Genomic DNA, 25,787 nt, shown 5'->3' with positions numbered 1-25,787 from the left:
ATATACGCTCAGAGCGGGCCGTTCTGTACAGTCTGAAGAGAGTGCTACAGAGGGAACTAAGGAGCAGTAAGCATAAAGATACATTTTGTACATTTCATGGTTAGGCAATAACACGCCCACAGTGGAATTTTTTAGGTAGATGTAACTGGACATTTAAAGACAAAAAAAAGGTTTTCTGTCTTGTATCTTGCACAACCCAGCACAGTCCAAGGCCGCTTCACCCTGGGCTGCGATAAAACTGTCAGACACGTGGGAGAGGACCTTTATCGAGTTGAAAAGATATGCGCTGGCACTAACAGTCTTTATTGCAGAAACAAACCTTAGCAGAGGGCATTTCTCAGAACTAAGAAAGATTAGTTTCGATCAGCAAGCAAAATGGAGTCTAAAAAGAAAATGATGCAGTGAATGCTAACTAAAACATGGCATTGCGTGAGCATCAATAGGCCTAATCTAACAAAACAACTCTTAATACAGTGTGTATCATTCATAGTAACCAGTTTTCCTTTTACCACTTTCTCGCAACTTCATAGACTTTTCTTTAAAAAAACATTGTTCAGTTGAAAATGTAGGCAAAATTGTTCAATAAAATACACATAAATGAGGTGCTGCCTCCTGTAACAAGACCAATGGATACTTGTGAGTCTTGGGAAAAGCCACCACAGACTCATTTCATCAGCCAGAAGTGTACATGTTCCATGTCACAGGAAGAATCACTAATCGTGTTTCACAATGGTCTTTCAGTTACAAAATAAACAAATGGTCTTTCCATTGTAAGTGAAGATTGTGCCTTTTCTCTTAACCCCTTCCTTGCTGCCGTCGGCCATTGGCCGACGGCAGCACTACCTCCCCAGTGCTGCCGTCGGCCAATGGCCGACGCAGCCCTGCCCGTTTTGCGGAAGTGCCGCACTGCAGGAAAATCGGGGCCGCAGTAAACGGGCTAAATAGTCTCCTTGTCTATGCTTATGCCTCAGACTATTCCCTATAAACTTCTCTCAAAGGTGTTCAAGCTCCACCCCATCCTCAGTAGATATGATGGCAAACAAGGTTTGCTGGTATAGAAGTTCACGATTCAGCTTCCTGTAACCTGGGTCTTAATGATTGTTTGTCTGGCAGATTGGCTCGGCTCTGTGGATTTTCAAGATGCATACTTTTACATTTCTGTTTCCACAGTCTCAATATCAGTTTCACACATTTGTTGTAGGCCACCACCACTATGTATTCGGAGTTCTGTTTTCGGACATGATCGGAATCTTATCTTCAAAGGCGAAAGCCACAAAAGACACAATGCCCGGCAGAAACATGTTGACTTGCATGCAGAGAGGAGGGGGGAACTTTTTATAACCAACCATATCGCCACCATCCTCTATTTGAAGTTTTAATCCTGGCCGGGGAATCTGGGAATAAAATTGGGAAGTGGATATCCCTGAGCTAGTTTTAGAGACTCTTTTCTGCACATATTATTTGCTTGGTCCCTGCTCTTCTTTATGTTTGTATTATTTTCCCCTCCCTATTGCTCCACCCACTGTGTTGGTCTGCACAGGGGTGTTGTTTAGCAGCCCAATTATGAAGCCTGCCACAATTTTGTGGGTGAGGGCAGTTTTTCAAACATATTAACTTTGCCATAAGTCTCTAGGAGCGAGTTTTAGTTTACTCCTACTTCTCTTTGTGCGTAGTTGCATCTTTTAAAATACACTGCACCCTGACCTATGGGATGTTTATTGCCTAGCCTAGGGATGCCAAATCTGTATTAATAAACAGGAAGGTTTGGGCCTGGCAAAATGCTTATTTTGCCAAGTCGAAGTGGTAGTTTAGAATTGCACACAGGCTGCGATGGCTGGTCTGAGACCTGTTTAAAAGGCAACTTAATTGGGTGGCACAATCAGTGCTGCAGGCCCACTAGTAACACTTAATTTACAGGTCATGAAGAACCACTTTATTAGGGATTAACAGGTAAATTAAATGAGTCAGTTGGATGTAAGCCAATTTTACCATGTTTAAAGAAGAGAGCACCAGCACTTTAGCAGTGTTAAAGTTTGCAGAATCATAAAAGTCAACAAAAAGGGGTTCAGAAAACAGGAGGGTGAAGGCAAGTAGTTTGGGAATGACCCTGTATAAAGGGTCAAGTCCAACAAACATGCATTGCTCTCTACCTACACTTGAATTGAGGTAGCATTACGGCCAACTGCTAATAAAATAAACCTAATTGCATGTCATCTTGTTGGGGTGTTTGATGTTCCATTAGACTGCCATAGTTACATTTTTGAAAATATTACAAGTCAGCCTAACTAGACAGTGACTCTTGTTTCTTTAGCAGGGTGCCCCATATCAATCTACCTAACACATAAAGTGCTTTAGGCTTGTATTCTAGCTGGCATTGGAATGTATGGTATTTGGAGAATGTTTTCATGTCCACTTGTCAGGAGTACAACCGTATTATTTCAAAGTCTACCTTCTGTTTCACTTAATCTTTAAGAGGTTCAAAAGCAGCAGGGTTATAATGCAAAAATTGGGGGATGTTCAATAAATGTTGATAGACATGCCCATCGATGGCTCGTGCCTGTTAGGTGCAAAGGATGCTGTGCTAGAGCGCCTTAAGAATAGCAGAGTTATAGCTCATTCCTTAGGTGTTGCTGCTGCCCAGCGCCAGCAGCATTCCTTCTTTTGTTTCTCCCATGGCAAGAGTAGGGAGTTTCAGCATTGCCAGAACCACCCACATCCTCAAGTCCAGCAGGGGCCTCAGATTTTTCGTGGTCTAGGTGGAGGCTCCAACGGGTCGTGTGGGCAACAAAGGACCTATTCTGCCCAGTATTTTACCTCTCCCGCTACTGCCCCCACTAGACCTCTTTAGTACTTCCTCCTAGGCGCACAGCCCTCTGGGAGGAGCACAAGTGGATGTTACAGATTGTGCAGCAGGGTTACGCACTTCCATGGCCTGAAAAGCAACACAGCAGTGGTCGGAGAATCGTCTGTCCTTGTTGCACCACAAAGTGCACGTTCTTTTGGCCACAGGAGCCGTCAAGAGGGTTACCTCACCAGAAGCAATTGGTGGTCTGTCCTGTTCTGGATCCTTGCCCTCTCATCACCTTTCTTAGAAAGGACAGGTTCAAGATGCTCATCCTTGCCCATGTCCTGTCTTTGCTGGACCCTGGAGACTGGATGGTAGCGTTGCACCTGCGCAATGCTTATTTCTATGTCCCTGTCTTGCATACCCTCTGATGTTACCTGTTCACAGTGGGCTCTGAGCACTTTCAGTTTGCTGTGCTCGGTTTCATCCTCACCTGTGCTCCTTAGGTGTTCACAAAAGTGATGACAGTAGTTGCTGTTCATTTTCGGAGGTTGGGGGATCCCAGCAGTCCCCTGCCTCAACTATTGTCTTTTGAAGAAGGGCTCACTCTAGACAGTGGCACCCACCTCCAAACTACAGCAAGTCGCCTTCATTCATTTGATTTCACTATCAACATGCCAAAGTCCCACCCTACCCTCCAAAACACTCCCTTTCATCAGAACTATTCTGGACACAATACAGTTTTGCACCTACTTTGGCAAGGAGAGTCCAGGATCTTCAGACCATGATCCCAATGTTTCAGCCTCAAGCCTGTAGCATGGTGAGACTGACTCTGAGGCTACCGGCTCTGATGTTCTCCTGCATCCTGCTGGTGAAACACGCTAGATGGCATATGCATGCCCTGCAGTGGTATTAGAAGTACCAATGGGCGCAACATCAGGGAAATCCCTCAGATCGAGTTCAGATATCAGAAGAGACTGCAAGCTATCTGCTGTGGTGGCTATTGAATAATGATATGCTCCGCGGTAGTCACCTCTCATTTCCCCTCCCAGGGCTGACAGTGGCAACAGATTAACCCTTTTTGAGGTGAGATGGCCATCTGTGAGAGGTGGCGATCAGAGGACTCTGGTTTCCTGCCGAAACCTACCTCCACATCAGCTTGTTGAGATACGGGCCAGCCGATTGGTGTTGAAAGCCTTCCTCCCGTCCATCAAAGGGAGGCTGGTTCATGTGTTCAGAGAAAACAATGCTGCCATGTGTTACTGCAACAAGCAGGGCGGAGTGGGGTTGTTGATCTTGTACCAGGAGGCCTTGCGCCTCTGGAAATGGCTGGAACATCAGGACATCTTCCTGATTGTATCTCTAAATGCCAGGGTAGACAAAGTCAGTCTTCGACACCTTGTGGACCACGACCTGGAAGTTTAAGGTCTCTTACAAGATTGGGGAGAAACGTGGCTCAATATATTTACCACCACCAAGAACGCGCAGTGTCCCTATTTCTTTGCATTGTAGTTTTCAAAGCGGTTCTCACTAGGGGACTCATTCTGCTTGGAGTGGAATGTGAGACTCCTGCATACCCTTCTGGCAGTACCACTCCTGCCTCAGTTCCTCAAGAAGATCAGGACTGACTGTGGGCTTAAGTCATCCTATTGGCTCCAGACTGGGCATGGAGACATTGGTATCCAAAACTTCTGGGTCTGAGCATTTGTCCTCCCTTCAGGCTACCCCTTTGGAAGGCTCTCCTGTCGAAGCAGCAGGATTTGGTCCTACACCCAAACATGCTTACACTCCATCTTCATGCTTTGAGATTGAGCCGGGACAGCTGAGAGTATTTGACCATCATCCTGAGGTTGTAGATCTTAGTCTGGCAGTTGGGTGTCCTGTAGCAAAGTCTGTACATGCCTGCCTTTAGTACAAATGTGTGGCTTGCTGTTTAGCCCGGTGCATTGACCCACTACATGCCCATCTGACTGAAGTGTTGCTGTTTGTGTTGTCCTTAGCCCAGCAGGGCTTGGCGTTTTGTCACTGTTAAATGTTATTTTCCAGCCACCTCAGCTTTTGTTGATGTTGCTGGATCAGCTGTCCCTGTTCTAGTCACCTGACTCTGTTTCTGAAATGTTTGCAACACATGTTTCTGACTTCTTTCATTATGAATCTGGTTCTCTTCCTAATGAGTACCCCCCTTTGAGATGCATAGCTGTCCTCTCAGGGTTTTTATTCTCAAAACAGCCTTCTTGACCAACGGGGCCATAATACCGGCCTTGTTGGTCAATGAGCTTCAGGCTCTTCCAGTTCAACCGTTGTATACTACATTCTTCCAGCATAAACTGGTTTTCAAAACATATGCCTTCCTTCTACCCAAGGTGGTGATCCTTTCTACGTCACTCAAGCGATCACCCTGCCGGTGTTCTTGGCTCCACCTCACCCTTTGAAGGAGGAGGAGAGACTCCATTGTTTGGATCCAAAGAGGGCCCTTAGTTTTTATATCGATCGTGCCAAGGATAACTGACTGGACAATCAGCTTTATCATTGGGTATTTTGGAGTAAAGAAAGGTAAAGGTGTGTAAAAGAGGACTATCTCTTGATGGATTGAAGATCTGCGCAGTAGAGGAGAAGAAGCCCCCAGAAGGCTTTAGGGCTCTCTCCATCAGAGTCAAGATTGTGACTACTGGATTAGTGCATAGATTTCCTATCCTTGATATTTGCCAGGTAGCTATGTTGGTGGTGCTTCATACCTTCATGAAGCACTACTGTCTGGATGTTCACGCCTGTCGAGAGGTTCACTTTGCCCGCTTGGTCCTGCAGAACATTTTGGTTTGAATGAGTTCGCAGACCCTCGAATGTGGAGTTTATTGATGTGGTATTTTGTGTACGGTAATCCATCTGTAGTTAGAAGTCTCTTCCAGAAGAGCAAGTTACTAACTGCGTATTCCTTACCAACCCTCCCTTTCGACCCTCTCTGTGAACTGCACATACTCAAAAGGAAGGTCCTCTTAGACACATGTACATTTGCAATTTTTTCCTGTTTGTATCTTTTTAGGTTCTCGTGTAATGTGCTCTGACACCTTCGGGTAAAGTTCGCGCTATATAAAATTGCATTGAATAAATAAATAAACAAAAACATCAGACTAGTAACATGTTCTCACTTTGCTTCTCGTTAGTGTGCGTTAGGGTGTCATGAAAGAAACTGATGTCAGCAGGCACTTCGCACTTTGTATCCAGTTCAGGCGATGTCAGCACAGCCATCAGCGCCATCTACCGGTGCACATTGGTACTGCTTAAGATTTTTCGGATACAGCCTGACGCCTAGAGAATATTCAAAAGTAAAGAGTCTACAGTTAGATAGAACCTCTAACAGAAAAGACGCTATTGAGGGTAAGTAACATGCTGTACAAGAGTAAGCAACTGATTCTGCCACTGGTTTCGGGAGGTTAGAATTAGTTCTCTTTAATGCTCATTTAAATATAACATCATTCAATAGACACTTGAATGACTCATTAATTAAACTTGATACGTGTAGGACCTATCCAGTGTCAACAGAGATTAGAATAACAGACCACACCGTTTTCCCCTCTAATAGCTATCCAGCTGGTGTTCCTGGCTTGCTTCAAATTTTCCTTGAAGAATCTCTACCCCAGTGTGACCACAGCTCTTGGAGCCAGTACTTGTTTATCATGTATCTTTGAATAACAGCCTTCTTGCCAGACATGTTACCCGGAATAACCATTGTTGACTATGCATGTTGAGGCAATGAGACTTGTTTATTTAAAAACGGTGATAAGCCTTCTGGTGTTTTTTCTAGACATTCTTCTTCTTTGAATTGGGCCATTATTTGCAAATTAGGTGTCCAATGGCTATTGAACGTATTCCTTAATGAGTTTACACCGTAAAGTTTATGTGCTACATATTCATCATTTTTGTTTTTGTTTTGCTGAATTAGAAACAGGTAACTGTGCAGCTAAAGCTGATTTTGCAAAAGTTATAGCCTCATGTATGGTGGAAGGCTAGACACGGCATGTTTGTTGCTTCCTGGTGGCATTCATGAAAACTATCAGATGTAATTTAATTGTGGTAGCTTTTTCTGGTCATATAATGTATTGATTGCGTTTGCATTTCAACATCATGGGCAACTCCACATGCCTTCTACATGCACTCGTTTTTGTGTGCATCTTACTAAAGTGATGCACAAAGTGATGTTCTCTTTCATCTAAATATTTAAGGAATATTTTTGCTGCACGGTCGCTGGTTTTAGTTAACTTTTTTCACCAAAAGCAAGCAAGTGAACTTGATGATGACTTATTCTTCTAGGCCTGTTCCTATTACCGACATACAACTCAGCCTCTGTTCATTGGCTGTCATGTAACCACTGACTCACTACCAGGGAGTTAAGAGGAGTAAGCAAGCATGGCTGACCACGTGACACATTATTTATACCAAAAGACGATATCTTTAGTTCTTAGCAGCTTAGGATTGTCCCACCAAAGCAAGAATATTTCTGGGCACAGACATCTTAGAGGTGAGCTACCTCCTAGGGGCACCACTCATGAACTTGTTGAACAGGACGGTAGTTACATGGGGAAACATCATTTACCATGAAGGCATTACCACTAATAACGTTTACCACGTGACACTTACCACGCAAACGTCTTTACAACGAGGGTGCCTTCCACGACGTCTTTACCACGGGCTGGGGGGGAGACGTGGTATTCCTTCAAGTCGTTCTGCGTGGGCTTGGGGGGGTAAGGGAAGGGGGGCTCGGAAAGGGGCTGGGGGGGTCTCCCCCCCAAAAAACAAACAAAGGAGCGGATTACTTAAATTAAAAAAACGAACTTCAGTACCACCGAAGAAAAAGGAAAGTGCCTCCCCCAAAGACGTGCCGTGTACGTGAAAATAGCAGTCCTTTTTTAGTTTTGGTAGACGTGTTTTGACGCTTGTTTCGATGGTGAATTGAAGTACGGGCTGCTGCTGAAAGAAAGGAAGGTGTCAGGTAAGAAATTAATCTTTATCGTTTGTGCTAAAAGATCGTTAAAATGCGTGGTATAATCCTTCGTTGCAAATTCCAGTGTGGTAAAGCCACCTGCGAACTAAAATTTGCATGGTAATGCCATGCGTGGAACTTGTAATCGTGGTAATATCATATATTCAGTTACATGACTACCAAGAAGATCATCTAGGACACTAAGACGGCTCAATCCATAATGTTGTTTTAAGCTAGCTTCGGGAAGTTTGATGTTACAAACAATTTTTTTTCTACTTCATTCAACAATTATGAGAAAACATGAACATTTGTGAAGTTTTATTCTGTCCCTCACATGCGTGAAACAGTTTTAGTCCAAAGTCATTATTCTTTTTTCATCCCGGCTGGTTTCATTTTGAGTGAACATTATCTGACAAGGTTCGCATACAACGCAAAAAGTGATAATTGAGACCTGAAAATAAAAAAATCTTTTTACACCCCTAGTCAGCATTAAGGTAACAATCTTGTGTTACTTGATTCTCTGTTTCCAAATTAGGGAATGCTGCAGTTTGAATGAGCTATCGGTCCTATGGAGTGTTGGGTACAACAGTAAAGGAGTACTTAATTCTGCTTGTAGAGTTCACACTGTTTGCACTCTTCCCCGTTTATTGGGGTCTTTCCTTTTATTGTCGACATTTACTTAAGTCAGGGGACTGATTTAAAATGGTTACGTAACACTTTTATTCCACTGATTGTTCTCTTCCAGTAATATCAGCAGCACATTTGCTCATTTGAGAGTTTGTAAGCACTTTTTTGATGGGTCCTGGAGACAGTCTAGCCCCTGATGGTATATTGTTTTGGGAGGATTGAATAAACAACAGCGCTCTAGTAAATGGCTTGTAAGTAATTTCCAGTATGAAAGACATGTTGATGGAATTGGTAGCCTGCAGAACCTCTAGCACTCTCAGTTCATTGATTCCCTTCACTATAACTACAGCTTTACTACTTGACCGTATGATGCTGTGTGGCCGAGTGCAGTCACTGGCAAAAGGGGACTAAGATGAAACTCTATTGCTGGTGTTTTGCAGGTATTGTCAGTGGGTTCTTTCTTCATAGGATCTGTGAGGACGTGAGTGGTGATATGGCCATGACAGAGCATGTATGTGATTAGAATGGTAAAGGTAGCTTTCATCTACTTCATTCATAATAAAAAATATAATCTTGTAGCAGGTTTACCAAGCTTAAGATGCAGACTGGAATGATTTGCATTCGGGTACTGGCACGAACTACAGATTTTTGGGATTCCGCATTGCTCCTTAACTTTTTTTGACCCAGATTTGCAAATGTATGCTGTAACACCAATACCCGACAGCCAAGAAGTGCTTCAGCGAGAGGGAATTCCTGACAACATCAAAAGTTTTTACAAAGTGAATCACATCTGGAGATTCAGATATGACAGACCCTTCCACAAGGGGACCAAGGACAAGGAAAACGAATTCAAGGTAGTCTTCTATACCTGTTTTACTGATGTTTTAGACAGAAGAAATTACCAGGTGCTTTTTAAGTTTAATGGAAAAAAAGTCTTATTTTAGTTTAGTTTTTATTATTTAACTGTACAGATAAATACTGTGATTACATTATATTTACAATTTGTATTTACCTGTACACATTTACTGGTAGCAAGCTACCGTGGTGCCAGAGATGATGTTGACATTTTTTACACAGTGATGTTGCTCATGAACCCTCATCGGTGCTGTGCATTTCAGCAACAATGTTTTGCTTTGTCCCTTTGCTAGAGAGTGAGAACCAATGAACCAAACCTGCTTTACTCCTTACAAGTTGCTCTTCGCATTTGTTAAGCAGCTTTACATTGGCACAATTATTTTCTAGTCAAAAGCTTGGTCAAAAAAACACTGTAAAACCACGGTTCAACGATAATAAATCGGAGAAAAATATGGTTAATTGTGATGTGTCCATTACCTTTTAGTTTAAGTAGACAATTTTCCTATTTTCTGTGCACTGGGAGTAGGAAGGAAGGAATGTGCTCTTTGAATTTAGCACAATTGTAGTTGGTGCACTTGTAGCGGCTGAAATTTGGCAGCAGATATTGACAGATTCTGAAAGGCAATGCCTGAAGATTAGGACTTGTATGTGATCTTCATAAATATCACCTGTTTATAGATGCCATACTAATGCTGGAACAGTTATGGTTGGAGCATCTGTATTCCATCTACAAGTCATAGAACATGGCCCATTTCCCACAGTCTAAATTTTGTTCTCTATTTTGAAATTGTTGGTTTAAAATTAGTTCTCAGCGCCTAAATCGTTCCATGGTGCTGTAAGAACGTGTCCCTAATGCCTTCTTTCTTCTACCATATTGCTATCCAAATAATGAGCAGTTCCCCTTCCGCAATTATAAACGTTCTCTTTGCATTTGGGAAGTTCCACTTGTGTGTTTGTCCTGTGGGGTTGGGGTAGGGCTGCACACATCACTTGCCTGCTAAATATTGTATTCACTGTGCATAATGTGTGTGGTAGGTTTTAAATGGATACACATCTGGTCGTTGCTCGTTTGTTTTTCTCTGAGGTTAACATATGAAAATATTGTGTTTTTTAGAGCCTGTGGGTGGAGAGAACTGCATTAACACTGGTGCAAAGTTTGCCTGGGATCTCTCGGTGGTTTGAAGTGGAAAAGCGTGAAGTGGTAGGTATTACATTTTATAACCGCTCACATTTAGCTTCAGCAGAACATCTGGTTTGGTATTGGAAACTAAAAAATACTCGGGCCGGATGTACTGGGGCAGATTGTATGACTGGGCAGCATGTGCGATGGGCATCTGGAATATTTTCTTGTAATGATGTCAATAGTGCCAGGGAGGATTTCCTTTCATAAAGTTAAGTTAATGATGACGTCTTATGCACACCCAAGTGACAGCTAGATATTGCCCCTCCCGCCGCTCACTCCTGGAGGGAGAGATAGGTTACTGTAAGCCTGCGCAGACCAGCCTTACAGTGGTTTTCTCTGGGGGAAGTAAGTGGGAACGGTGTCTGTTGCCCGACTTTCTCCCATTTTTAGGTTGAGCGTGCGTGGGCTGCTCACATGCGCAGTCTCGCTGTCGAGATTTAATGATTTTTAGTAGCTTGGAGTCTCGGGCTTTAAGCCCTGCCCCTCTTTCCCATTGGCCGCCTTCAACGTTTATGCTAAACGGTGGCCAGCCATTGGGAAAGAGCTTTTTCTGACGTAGACTTTTCTCTTTTTGAGACGGCCCACTTGGACGGGCTCGTTTGACTTCCTTTTGACGTAAAAGGTTTCTTATCTTTATGGGGCCATTGCCCCATAAAGATAAGAAACCTTGTACGCCAAAAGGAAGTCAGACGATCCCGTCCAAGTCGGCCGTCTCAAAAAGAGTAACGTCTATGTCATAACCGCGGCTGCCTGGCGACTGCTTATTGCTTTAGCCTCATACATTTGCCTGAAATAAAATGTCCATAATAGAACATTAACACATATTTATCCACTTTTGCTAAAACTTCATGAAGCACCCCAGTATGACTCCCAAACTATATTTGTATCTTTAAAAAACAATCTTCATTTTGGGTCTGTGAACAGATTCTTATTGAAAATAAAACAGATAAGGAGGTGGACCTCTTCGCTCTCTGTCGACCTGTCTTGGGACCAGCATATGCTTGCAGCCCCTCCTCTCCTGCCCAGTGTGAGTCTGGGTCCCATGTGCCGACCCTCCTGACATCTCCCCACCCTCCCACTCTGTCCGAGTCGCAGGGCTGAATAAAGTTATCCTTGTTGAGTGTCTCTATCTGTCAGTAGAGGTGTTTAGGCTCACGCCGGTGTTTACAGCCCCCACTTCTCCTCCCAGCGCGGTGATGTTTGCAGCGGCCTCAGGCGCTGGTCGGGAAGATGGCGACCACTGACAGTAGCAGCCCCAGCACAACCGTAGGCAGCACAAAACACCCACCGCCCTTCCCTGGGGATGAGGAAGGGTCCAGCTGAGCCGGAGATAGCGACACAGAAGGAGAGGACATTTACACTGGTGGCAGCCAGATTGTCACTAAATGTTATGTGGGAGCCCCCTAGGTCCTGGATTTCGGAAGCCTGCCAGAAAACATAGTGCTACGCCTAGGGGAGTTGACCAGTTACTGTTTTGGTGGAGTTGTAATGCCAAATGTTCTTTGTTTCACGAGGTTGCTAGTACTGTTGTGAGTGTTGCTAGTATGGTCTCTGGAAATGAATGTGGATGATTTACGAAGTAGAAGTAAATGTATAGCATATTTGAACATGCGCTAAAAGGTACACTCTAATGTGACTATAAAGTAGGGTCTGTGGGATGGTGTTGATATTGCGCATTTATGTGATGTTGGTGCTTTTAAGAAATACCTGGTGTCGGACTGCTGTATGAGTGGTCAATTAAAGTTTAGGGAAGGTTTTTTTTTTCTTGTTCCTTACTCTTCAGCCAACTTATTTTCCTCTACACCAACTGAATTTGGAACACACTATTTTTAGCTCTTTTATATTACGCTGCCTGTCGCCTTTCTGTTACTTAAGAGTTATTGTGGTGTTGCCAAAAAGAGGAAGTTGTAGTTCAGTCGTCATTGTTCGATATCCTTCATTTGCTACCCGTCAGTTTTGTGTATAGTTTATTTGAAAATAATTCAAAATAAGTCCATTATTGGCATGACAAACTATCCAAGTTTTAGCAAAGTTACCCAGTGTATAAATAAGAAGGCGGTATAACGGTACTTAAAATGTTTTTGTAAATGTAAATCCACCATAGCAAAACACCCAGGTTTTAAGACTTCAGAAAAAATTCTCTGTATCACACAATCTATTTTTGACAGAAGCCAACGTCCACATCCGTGAAAGGTGTTTCACCAGGCTGGGCACAGGCACTGGTGTGGATTCTCTGGATATTTAGAATGTTGGATGGTGGGATCTAGCCAAGCGACTTAAACTCACTAAGTATGGCATCTGTGATCCTGAATGCCAGTGGGGATGGGGTCAAATGCATGGCTAAAACGAACAAAACCAATAATGGAAAAGAAGCAGGTAGAATAATATATATGACACGAGGAATTGGAAGGACATGTGTAACGAAAACAAACCAATACTTTCTCTTTAGTATTATGTTGTGATGTATTGCTTCATGTTGTTGGAGAGAGACCCACTCAGATAAGTCCAGATTTGTCCTGATGGGCAACCCTGGGAAGAGCAGTCTAATGGTGCTGCAGCATGGTTCATGTCTAGTCTAGACTCTCCTAGATATTTGCTCTGCCAACTTATATAAACAAAACACAAGGAAATTGTCTATTCAAAAATTGTTCTCGCTCAAGAACCTTCCAGGCCCTTTGCTGTACTTTTTTATGCACCACATGTTCATTCAGGCACTTTTTTCATGTTGCATACTGTCTGCTTTCTCATTTCCTGTGGAAGGCTGTAAGGGCTGGCTCCCAAGATTATATCTAGTCAGAATAACTTGTGAAAATGCACTTGCAAGCTCACACTCTGTTAAGCTTCACTGTTCATTACATATATTCTTGATCTCTAGTTTTCGTCCATCAGCTGCTCTCATGATACATTTTATCTAAAGCATGTCTGCTGCTTGTACCAAGATACTTCAGGAACATCTCAGCCTTGCTTCACTGCAAAATCAGGCCATGACTTCTTAACAATGCAGTTAACTCGTTGGTATCCTGCTCGCTCTGATTTACACCACTTATGTTCCGGGAAACTGACTAATACTGCATAGCACCTAGGTATCCCTACCTACTCCTAGGGGATAAGCCCTACATCTAAATGCTGCTGCAAGTGTTACCCAAACACCCAGTCAGTGTATGTTTGAGCTCACCTGGGCCCACTGTGCCTTTCTATCACATGATGGTGTATTTCTTTACATTTTCAGAAGCTGAATCTAATATAGACCAATCCTCTACTTTCCAAATTTGTCATTCCCGTTTGGGGCACTACAGTCTGGCCAACAGATCTACATACTATTGGTTAATGACTTGGTCCTGTCTCTGCCGGATTATGGCTGCACCATTTCCAGGCTTCCAAATTTAGGTGGAACTTACCAGAATGCAACCCAATTCGTGTTTCTTGTCTACTCAGCACCAGAATTGTTATCTTTGAAGCTCATCACACCTCTGTAACTATAGAAACTGATTAAGGGAGCTTTAAAGTGCAACTCTAAGGGCACTGAATGCCAGGGTTTTTCTGAGGCTATACAGTCAAGGCTTATGCTGCTGCATGTATCAGTCAGTTACAGGATTAGGACTGATAATAAACATTAACTGGTCCTCTGTAGAACTAGTGATGAGTCCTCAGTTCTTGGGTGCAACGCTCTACATGCAGCTAGGAAAGGTCTTTCCTTGAGCAGTCAGAGCAGTGGAGCTCCAAGCATGATGGATACCTCTACCAAGCTGTCAGGCTATACAGATCTCTGATGGGCCTGGTGTGATCTGCATATGTCTAATCCCCAGTTGTCAATATAACAGCTACAGTGGTATATTTCCATCACTTTGTCTGCCTCCTTCACATACTAACCATTTGTAATGCAATAGGTCTGTCATTTGCGAAAAATGAGCTATTGGCATTGTAAATGATAATGCCTTTTATTTATGTGGTGGTTTTTAAAACCGATAAATAAAAAGCATTGTCATTTACAATGCCAATAGCTTAAACTCTTGTGAAATGCGAGACCTATTGCATTACAAATGCTTGTTAGATCTGTAAGGGGAACGTTAGTGCTGCGGAAAAGGCAAAAGTGCTCTCTTTTGCTTCAATTGTTCTTTTTGCATTTGTCACCCCGAGTGGGATGGGTATGCCCAGATGTGGGTCCCGTCTCCCAATGCCACTGGAGTCCAGTATCCTGGCTGCTGAGGGGTGAAACCCCAAAACCGGTCCTAGGATGCTTGTTTCCAGTCCAGAGAGGACCTGGCCTGGCAGTTCGGGCTGGATTGTTCCCATTGTGCCCAGGGACAAGACTGATTTGCATATGGCTGGGTTCAAACTGGAACGGCAGAGCAGGGGATCTCCAAGCCATGACGAATACCTCTACCAAGCTGTCAGGCTATACAGATCTCTGCTGGGCCTGGTGTGATCTGCATATGTCTAATCCCCAGTTGTCAATATAACAGCTACAGTGGTATATTTCCATCACTTTGTCTGCCTCCTCCACATACTAAACATTTGTAATGCAATAGGTCTGTCATTTGCGAAAAATGAGCTATTGGCATTGTAAATGATAATGCCTTTTATTTATGTGGTGGTTTTCAAAACCGGTAAATAAAAAGCATTGTCATTTACAATGCCAATAGCTTAAACTCTCGTAAATGCAAGACCTATTGCATTGCAAATGCTTGTTAGATCTGTGAGGGAACGTTAGTGCTGCGGAAAAGGCAAAAGTGCTCTCTTTTGCTTCAATTGTTCTTTTTGCATTTGACTCCCCGAGTGGGACAGGTATGCCCAGATGTGGGTCCAGTGCTCTCGATGCCACTGGAGTCAAGCTATCCTGGCTGATGAGGGGCGTAACCCCAAAACCGGTCCTAGGATGCTTGTTTCCAGTCTTGGGAGGACCTGGCCTGGCAGTTTCGGCTGGACTGTTCCCAGTGGGCACAGGGTCCAGGCTGATTTGCATATGGCTGGGTTTAAACTGGAATGGCATGGGGAGCAAAAAAACGATGGATTTAAGGCCAGATCTCTATATTTGGGTAAATATGTGACATTGTTCTGCATTCTGTCCATCCATTGTTCTTTTTACATTTGTCACTTCGAGTGGGATGGGTATGCCCAAACGTGGGTCCCGTCTCCCAATGCCACTGGAGTCAAGCTATCCTGACTGCTGAGGGGTGAAACCCCGAAACTGGTCCTAGGATGCTTGTTTCCAGTCAAGGGAGGACCTGGCATGGCAGTTCGGGCTGGACTGTTCCCATTGTGCGCAGGGTCAAGACTGATTTGCATATGGCTGGGTTCAAACTGGAACAGCATGGGGAGCAAAAAAAACGATGGATATAGGCCCAGATCTCTGTACTGGAGTGAATGTATGACATTGTTATGCATTCTGTCCATTAATTGTTCTTTTTGCATCAATTTTATTGACACCACTGCTTTTTTCCAATTCGCAGAATGCACCAATACTGTTTGGTGTGTTATTTATGACTGATAACGTTGGCAGCAGTTAGTTGAGACATGTGGAGAAAGTAGATGACCAATACATTTTTGATTAAAAAAAAAACACGTTTATGGTCATCTATCCTGCTGTACATTTTCCAACAACCAAGTAGTGACAGAATTGGCAAAACTGTTAGCTTTCCAAGTACTCGACCTTTTGAGGGGTTACTAAAATTGTGTTCGAGGCATGTGAGCTGTAGATCACATGCTGTGCATAGCTCGCCATCTAGTGTTGGGTCTGGATGTTTGCACTTTATATTTCTTCGAAGAAGTTTTTCCAGTCACGAGGTAGGTGACTCCTCCTTACGATGATAGTGCGCATGGGCATCGACTCCATTGTTGGATAGTTTTTTTCCGCCATCGGACGTCTATTGTGGTGCTCCGGTTTGACATCTTTCCTTCGGCTTCCCTCGGTGCGCAAGATGCTCACCCTTCACTGTATTGTATTTACTTGCAAAATCAAACTTTCAATCGGAAAGCTCGTGGAAGGCCGTTGGGACCGACCCGCAGTCGATGGAACAAATTCCCGTTAAATTCTGCCCTCGGTGTCACACGAAAAACCCGCGGACCGACTCACACGAAGCGTGTAATCTGTGTTTGTCACCCGGAGACAGAGAACAGGACTGCAACGTGTGCCAGGCTTTCCCCTCCAAAAAGACACTTCGCGACCGTCGGGCTTGACGTCGCGACATGCAGAGCCAGCACACAAGTTCCATTCCGGACATCTTCGGACACCAATCGGACGACGAAGCAGGCAAGGCCATGTGAACCAGGGAGGAGCAGGAGCCGATCGCCATCCCAGAGCTCTACTCAGACCATGAGAACGACATCCCACAAGGACAACATACCATGATTACAGCTCCCCCCTCTTCCCAAGACCCAACTCCACAAAAGAAGGCGTCTCCTGTCCAACCCGCATCCTCGAGCTCCGGTCGGTACTGATACTATGCTTCAGACTTCTGGCTCGGCACTGAAGCCTACCAAAAAAACCTTCTGGCTGCAAAAAGATTTCCTCCAAATCAAGTTCAGAGCCGAGACCTTCGGGGTCGAAACACAAGTCTGGCACCGACCCCCCACCATTCGGCACCGAAACACACCTTGGATCCGAAGACATCAACACCCAAGACTTCGGCACCGAAATAGTCAGATGTGCCGAAATCACCAAAAAGACCCAGTTTCGACCCTCCGATCGACAAACCAGATCCGAAACAAAAAGTGCTGTATAATCATCCTCAAACTGGACATATCACCACTAAAGTGACTTTAAAAAGAGGGACTGATACAGAGGAAGAATACCACATTCCTTTCAAGAAGAGAACAGTTAGAACTAACCCTTCCCTTCCTCCTCCTCCTCCTGCTCTTCCTTCAAGTCCTTCATCTCAGTTTCAGCCTATTTCACCTGAACATTCACCACCACATACACCTGGCAACCAGGATGATGGGGGTGACCATGGAGATGATACTCAACCAATGCAAGACCCAGGGGATGATTACAATACCAATTTGCCCACGGACAATGATCCTGATTTATATTCTAACAAGCCCTCTCCACCAAATGACAGTGTAGGCTACATTGAGTTACTGGGTAGGGCTGCCAACTATCATGGGGTGCAGCTACATAAGGAGTCCTTAGAATAGGATTTCCTCTTTGAAACTCTCAGTACTACGCAGAGGTTATCACATACACTACCTATGCTCAAAGGGATGATCAGGCATGTGGATGACATTTTAAACGACCCGGTCAGAGCTCGTATTCTTACCTCTAGAGCAGAAAAAAAAACAAGCCATCCCCATCGGACCCAGTATATATAAAAGGTCAATTGCCACTAGACTCTCTGGTTGTGTCCAATGCAAGGAAAAGGGCCAACTCCTAGACAACAGGAGATGGTCCACCCCGGGATAAAGAATCCAAACTTATTGATGTTTCCGGGAAAAGGGTGGCCTCTCAGGCGGCCAAGTTCTGGCGTGTCTCTAACACTCAGGCATTGCTAGCACAATATGACCGGGCGTACTGGGATGAGATGGAGCAGTTATTACAATATTTTCCCAGGAACACAGATCTAAGGCACAAGACCTGGTGTTTGAAGGGCAACTTATTTCCAATAACGGTATAAGATGTTCACTAGATGCTGCAGACACTGCTGTTAGAGGGGTAAACACCAGTGTCCTCTTGAGAAGACATGCTTGGCTTTGCATATCAGGGTTCAATCCAGAGGTGCAAACCTCCATTTTAAACGCTCCCTTTGCTAGAGAGCATCTATTTGGGCCACTGGTAGATACTTAACTAAAGAAAATAAAGGACACTGAAGTAGCCAAATCTATGGAGCCCTTCAGTCAGCACAAAGCTGTGGTTCCTTTCAGTGCTCCTTTTACCACACAGGCTCTAAAAATACCTCATCGGAGACCACCTCCACTTATAAGGGCAAAACCCAACTGTCTCCATCTAGGGGTTACTTCAAAGAGTGTTACAGAGGTAACAACAGCAAAGGCAGGAGCAGATGCTGAAACACACGCATCTCCCCCTCCAATACAAAGCAGTAACTTGCCTCCACTTTCCGCGATCACTTAACACCTGTCCGGGGAAAGACTGTCAGATTTCCTAGCAATCTGGCAGTTAATAAAAATAGACAATTGGGTACTACAAATTATCTGTTCTGGCTACTGCCTGGAGTCCATTAACTCTCCTCCAAACATTCCACAAAAATGACACAAACTTTCACCAGATCACCTACACCTCCTCAAACAAGAGGTTCAGTCTCTACTTCTAAAAGAGCTATGGAACCCGTACCACCGCAACATCACAGGTCAGGTGTATACTCTTTTTACTTCCTAATACCCAAAAAAGATGGTTCTCTCAGACTAATATTAGATCTCAGAGAACTAAATCTTTACATTCAATCAAATCATTTCCACATGGTGACACTGCCTCTGCTGCAAAAAGGTGACTTTCTGTCTACTTTAGATCTAAAAGATCTACAAGACACCTATTTTCATATTCCAAGCCACCCAGCTCATCGCAAATTCCTCAGGTTCGTGGTAGCGGGTCAACACTTTCAGTTCAAGGTACTCCCATTTGGAGTCACCACTGCCCCCAGAAGCTTCACAAAGCGTCGGGCGGTAGTAGCTGCTCACCTGAGAAGACAAAACATCCATGGCTTTCCATACTTGGGCGACTGGCTCATCAAAGCTAGCACGTACCAACAATGCCTTCAGCACACTTTCAGAATAATTCAGTTACTACATCAACTAGGGTTCACAATCAATGTGACAAAATCATATCGCCTACCAGCCAATACTCAGGATTACCTAGGAGCCACGCTAAATACTGAAAAAGCCCTGGCGGTTCCCAGCGCTGCCAGAGTTCGAAATAGGCTGTAGTTCAACCCAATCATTGGATGCCAGCTCGGGTTTATATGCAATTGCTGTGAATGATAGCATCTTGTATCATAATCATCCCCCATGCCAGAATGCACATGCGTCCACTTCAAGAATGCTTTGCCAGCCAGTGGAACCAGTCACAGGGTCTATTGACCGATCTACTGTTGGTAAGCGGCTGTACCCATCGCTCTCAGCAGTGGCGGAACACACAAAACTTATCAAAAGGATGGGCTTTCATAGACCCGGTTCCACAGATAGTACTGACAGCGGACGCGTCCCTCACTGGCTGGGGAGCTCATCTACAACAACACACAGTGCAAGGACTGTGGAGTCAACAGCAGAAGTTGCTTCACATCAATCATCTAGAACTGTTCGCAATTTGTCTAGCTCTCAAGGCGTTTCAGACTCACCTGAAAGGCAAAGCTGTCTTGGTTTGTACAGACAACAAGTCAGTTATGTATTACATACAAAAACAGGGAGGGACACACTCTCTTCAACTGTCACACTTAGCCCAAGACATCTGGAGGTGGGCCACTCACCACAAACTTTATCTCCTAGTGGAACACTTCCAGGGAGTGAGCAACCAGATTGCAGATCTCCTTGCAGACAGAGACTACAAATGCACAAGTGGGAACACCACCCTCAGACTCTCCTCCCATACTTTCAAAGTTGGGGAGTCCCTCACATTGACCTATTTATCACACACCAAAATGCAAAGGTTGGCCTCTAGATACCCACACCCGCAATCCAAGGGCAATGCACTATGGATGAGCTGGTCAGGGATACTTTCCTACGCTTTTCCGCCTCTCCCACTCATTCCATTAGTGGTTCAGAAGCTCAGGCAAACATCTCTCACACTAATCCTAGTAGACCCACATGGGTACGTCAACCATGGTTCACAACCCTATTGAAGTTATCTCTAGTCCTGCATCAAAAGCTACATTTAACCTCCAGTCTCCACACACAGAGCCATAGATAAATCAGACACCCAGATCCCAAGCAACTGAACCTCGAGTTCTGGCTCATGAAATCTTAGAGTTTGGTTACTTATAGCTTCTACCAGAATGTATGAATATCATTAGCGAGGCTAGAAGACCTACTACAAGGGCCTGCTGCACAGCTAAGTGGAAGAGATTTGTTATTTATTGTGGTAACAATCATATCAACCCTCTTGATGCGTCCATACAGAACATAGTATGCTATCTGTTACACTTGCAACAGTCAGCGTTGGCTTATACCTCTTATCAGACTACACCTAGCGGCAATTGCTGCATATCTACAAAATAGACAGCATTTGTCATTATTTAGAGTACCTGTGAATAAAGCTTTTATATGAAGACTAAAAAGGGTCATACCACCAAAACTTCCACCAGCTCCAATGTGGAATCTTAATATAGTCCTCACAAGGTTGATGGGCCCACGTTTTAAGCCCATGCACAAATGCAAACTACAGTTCTTCTCTTGGAAAACAGCTTTCCTCATTGCAATCACATCCTTAAGGAGAGTGAATGAATTACAGGCATTAACCATGCAAGAACCATTTTTCCAACTACACGAAGGCAAAGTGGTCCTTCGTACTAATCCTAAATTTTTACCTAAGGTCGTATCTGAATTTCACGTAAATCAGTCAGTAGAATTACCCATATTCTTTCCTTAACCTGATTCAATTGCAGAAAAAGCTCTACACACCTTAGATGTTAGAAGAGCACTCTTGTACTACATTGAAAGGACAAAATCTTTTCATAAAACGAAACCACTTTTTTGCTTTTGCGCCACCACACAAGGGCAATCATATCTCCAAATCAGGTATTGCAAGGTGGATTGGTAAGTGCATTCAAACCTGCTATGTGAAAGCAAAGAGAAGTACCCCTGAGGGCACATTCCACTCGTAAGCCAGGGGCCACTATGCCTTTTTTAGGAAACATTCCTATTGTTGATATTTGCAAAGCTGCAAAATGGTCCACACTATTTGGACAACTCCCAACAGCTACAAGTTAGCCACTGCTTTGGGAGGATACTGCTATGTGTGAAACCCTTAATCCCTAAAGCTACACCCCAAATGCTTAAACAGAACCCTTAACTCCTATACACCAAACCTCTGTAGCAATTAACTCCTTAACCCTTCAACCCTAAATCCTAGTTCCTGACCATTAACACCCAACTCCTTAACCACTATACCTCAGAACCTTAGCCCTCCACCCTTAGCTCCTCCATCCTGTACCATAACCCCTCTAAAACAGCCCTTGCTTGGGTATATTTTGGGAACAAGCACCTTGGTAGTATTAAAGAACTAACTGTACGGGAGGGTAGCACATGTATTGTAATTTTCACAAAAATTCATGAGGCAGGAGCTGTCACTCATTTATCAGATGGTCAAGATGTAAAGTCCATTCATGCAGAAAAGAATTTCACCGGATATATGGAGTTTTCAAATGTCTTTATTTTCAGACGTTTCTCCAAATTAGACAGACGCACGCTTTACATGTTTGTAAGTGTTTGTTTTGAGAACATAAAATTGAAACGTTTTTATTTTTGGACCTGTTGCTTTTTTATCAAGTTCCATTGAGTTTGATGAAAGTAAAACCTAGTTATTACAACATTTTGAGACCCAAAGGTAAGTAACTTTGGATTTCAAACTTTTTCTGATTATTAATATTAATTGTTTTGTGAGAATAATTGGTAGCTGTCTTAGTAGAGACATAAATTGGGCTTGGTTTTATGGTGCTATGGGTGGGTAAATAAGGTGGCCTCTTACGGATTTTGAGGTCCATTAAGATGGTGGACTGACAAAGTCCATCCGCCATCCTGTCGGGGGCCGATACCGTCCGCCACAAGGGCGGAGGAACCGTGACCCCAATTAGGATGCATCCGCCACAGTGGCGGGTGCATCCCGCATTTTTTACATTGCGGCGGACGGTGCTTGAAGCACTGGCCGCCGCAATTAAAAAAATGCATGTTGTACATTTCAGGCACCGCGCGGTGCCTGCCATGGTGTACATTGAAATGCTGGGGGGTAACATAGGTACCCCCCATGTGCACCCCCCACCCACCCCTTCACCCTGGGGGCCCGCAACGGGCCCCCAAAGCAAAGACTGTATGCCTTTCCGTGGCGGCATTGCTGTCACGGAAAGGCATTCCTCACCGGCCATCCTAATATGGCTGGCGGTGTCTGATAGACACCGCCACCATATCAGGCCTTTTCCGCCGCGGTCGCAAGCCGACCGTGGCGGAAAAGCGGCGGACGATCTTCCCCTCCGTCACATTCCTCCATGCCATCGTAATATGGCGGGGGTAAGAAAGGTGGCGGGCGGGCAGGGATGGCGGACGCAGGCGGTGGCGATCCGTCCGCCATCCTAATGGACCCCTTTGTTAGGATTGGAAGGAGTGACCAGGAATGGGGAGACTTACTAGTCTTAAATTAGATTTACACGCGCAAACTGCTTTGTGAATCGGGACAATTATTTTATCTTCAGTGTAATCATTAGTTATACTCTGTTTATTAATTGCTTTACACGACTAGGCTTCAAGAAGGGTGAGCAAATATGATTAGTGATTGGTTTCTATCAGTTTGCAAACAGTGAATATGTCAAGTGAGCTGGAAGGTGACCTGTAATCGCAACAAGGGTGCCTGCTGATTATTTTACACCCCCTGGTTGTAGAGTCACCTAAAGTTTGTAATCCATGGTAGAAGCAGGAGATAAACGAATCATGTAGTTATAATGCTCCAGTGATACATCAATTAACTGCAGCAATTATCCAACTCAAGACTTGAGTGCCCTTGACTGTGTTAGATGTATGCCATCTGCAATTGATTAATATTATGCCACTCCACTGTTAAATGGCGAAAGGTGCTGTTATGAGTGATTTCTAATTACATATCTGCAAAGAATAAAGCATGTCACGAGGATAATTTCACGCAGATAAAACACTGCACATCCTGCCATATCATTAAAGGGCGCAATAAACAAGTTGCACACTTGCACCATTGCTCACACAGACGTGCCTAATTTATGTTTGTTGAACCAAGTCTGAGGCGCGATTATCTTTAAAGACCATCTTAATGATCTGTTCCCTTGTGTGAAACGTTGGCATATCACAGGAGAAATTCCTGTCCGAATCACTTAAACTAAACAATGAAAGTGTTAATTTAAGGCATGTTGTGTGCAGTGGTTTAGACTGACCGGTGTCTTACAATGTGGTGAAGCTGTGGCGGTGGTGTGTTACCACATTCGGAAGTTGTAAGTTGTGTTTTTTGTGGAGCTCTAGTTTTAAATTTTTTTTTTTAACATTTATTGTTCATCTCTTCAGAAAACGCACGTTTGTCTTTCACTCATATTCTTTTGTGAAAGGTAAGGCAGAGTCTCCCCTCCACCTTTCTCCTACTGCTTTCTAAAAGTTGAAATTTGCTTCCATTGCCAGAAGCTACCACTTATTAATGATCATGTACTATAACCACAATGCCTGATTATTGTTGATATATGAATTACAACTACTCTTTCTCAGTGACTTGCACCAGGTGTATAAAGATAATTACAATTCTGTAATAAAAGTATGTCAATAGCTTTTTGCACAACAAACGTGTAGGGGTGCCTATATTTTTTAAAACGCTCACTGTCGAAAACCTTTAAAAAAAAAAGTCACCTCTCTTCTAAATATTCTTGACAGGTATTACCTCCTCCACAACGCTACTTTCATAATGCAGTGGTACAAGGTGTTTGCATCTAAGACTGCCTTTTTTAGTAACAAGGACATGTAACAGCACGGTACAAAATGTTGTGTTATTTATTTATTTATTTATTTATTAATACAATTTATAAAGCGCATATGTTTGCCCGTGGGCGTCTTGGCGCTAAGATTACAACATAGGATCTCTGAGGGTGGCAGCATATGGCCATGAGGACTCGTTACTGGTTGAACAACCATGTCGTCACGAGTTTCCTAAACTGGAGAAGAGATTGAACCGATCGAATTGTCAGCGGGAGCGAGTTCCAGAGTCTATTCCGCCTCCTAACTCTATAAAAACCTTTTTGTTACTCCCTCTGGTTGTTCATTGCGTGCATTCATTTCCAGCTACTCCTGTGGGCCTATGCTAGGCTCCAAGTGACACAACTGCCCAGCTTCCAAAAGGTCCTAATTTCGGGACACTTATAGGCAGTTGGTATCTCCCAAAGACTCCTTTCCTGTCAGTGTAGTTTAGGTTTGCAAAAATGTCTTTGGTTGATTGATATGAATGAAGTCAGGCAGGTTTTGCTGATATAGAGCTTCTTACCCACCTCGTCCATTAGAGCTCCTAACGCAAAGACCATAAACCTCAGAATAGTAGCCGCCTTTTATTGTTACTCTGCCCTTATGTTTTTGTCCTCTTCCTATGTTTCAAACCAACTAAGACGGCCAGGCTATATGGCTGTCTGGCACAGTAGTGTCTGGCACCTCAAAAGTTTGTCTAGAAAACCCTCACACACCAACCTGGTTGGTGTCATGCTTCATCATCCCAGCTTAGTAGCCGAATGCTACTCAGCTGTGCTACAAAACCTGTTTATAGTGGAGCAGGTTTGGGGTGTCAGTGAGTGTGATGACGTGAGTGCAAATTAAAAATACCTCCAGGATTTACCTGTTAATTACTTTTATTCCTGGTGATCCAGGGTATGTTAAAAACAAGAGAGTGGATAAAGTGTAAAGGATACTGCTTGTAACCTAATATTATCCTTTGATGGTCAAGGACGTCCAAGCAATAAATAAAGATGCCTTTAAATTCTGTACTTATCTTGTCACATTTGCTGTGCTTCAGAGACAGAGGTCAAATATCAGGCTTTGTCTTCTGACTTATAGCTGTTTATTTTTTTAACATGGGGATTGATGTTTACAAACTCCTCACTTTGCAGTCAGAAAATAAAAGTAAAGTGGAATATTTTACTATCGTGTTGGGGTACAGGGAGTGTAAAGTGAAAAGCTGTAGAATGCCATTTGTTTGTAACGCACAACAAAATGTAAATACCATGAACTGTACCATTCAGAAGTTAGGAAAGCAAAAATGAAGCACATCTTTTTGTAATTCTGAAGTGGGATGGATACAAAGATCTTAATAGGATAAAAACAAATCAAAAAACTTTACTTGGTGATGCATGAATGATAAATATTCACTGAAACACGATTTCCACACATTGTCATTTGTGTGCAATATAGTTTGATCAGTAAAACTGTATATCTGTGTACATTTAGAGGTAATTTATATGGAAAATATTCTGTCTGTAAATGACAGTGGGTACCATACAATGCTATAGTTACATAAAAGATGTGCCTGCCTCCTGTCCATTACAAGTGGGTCGGTTGTGAATGTTTGCTATTCTAAAAATTGGGTTGTGGTTCTAAAAAGTTTGGGAAACACTGATCTGGAGTGAAAGGAAAGATGCAGCGAGATGCACTGGTGTCTTGTACCACCAATACATTATTATGTAAACAAATTCCCTTTGTGAAATTCATCAGAA

General features: G+C 43.6%; 1 protein-coding gene across 1 annotated transcript in view; it reads left to right on the top strand.

Annotated features, from left to right (window-relative positions):
* Positions 1–25,787, top strand: part of DOCK4 (dedicator of cytokinesis 4) — a 1,616,764-nt gene that overhangs the window by 1,418,990 nt on the left and 171,987 nt on the right. The window contains exons 41-42 of the mRNA XM_086919301.1: positions 9,078–9,244; positions 10,360–10,446. Of these exons, the coding sequence (XP_086775427.1) occupies positions 9,078–9,244; positions 10,360–10,446 (254 nt within the window). The remainder of the gene's footprint in view (positions 1–9,077; positions 9,245–10,359; positions 10,447–25,787) is intronic.

This window comes from Lissotriton vulgaris, chromosome 1_1 (assembly GCF_964263255.1).
Source record: "Lissotriton vulgaris chromosome 1_1, aLisVul1.2, whole genome shotgun sequence".
Lineage (NCBI taxonomy): Eukaryota > Metazoa > Chordata > Amphibia > Caudata > Salamandridae > Lissotriton > Lissotriton vulgaris.
This window is presented reverse-complemented; position numbering and strand designations above follow the sequence as displayed.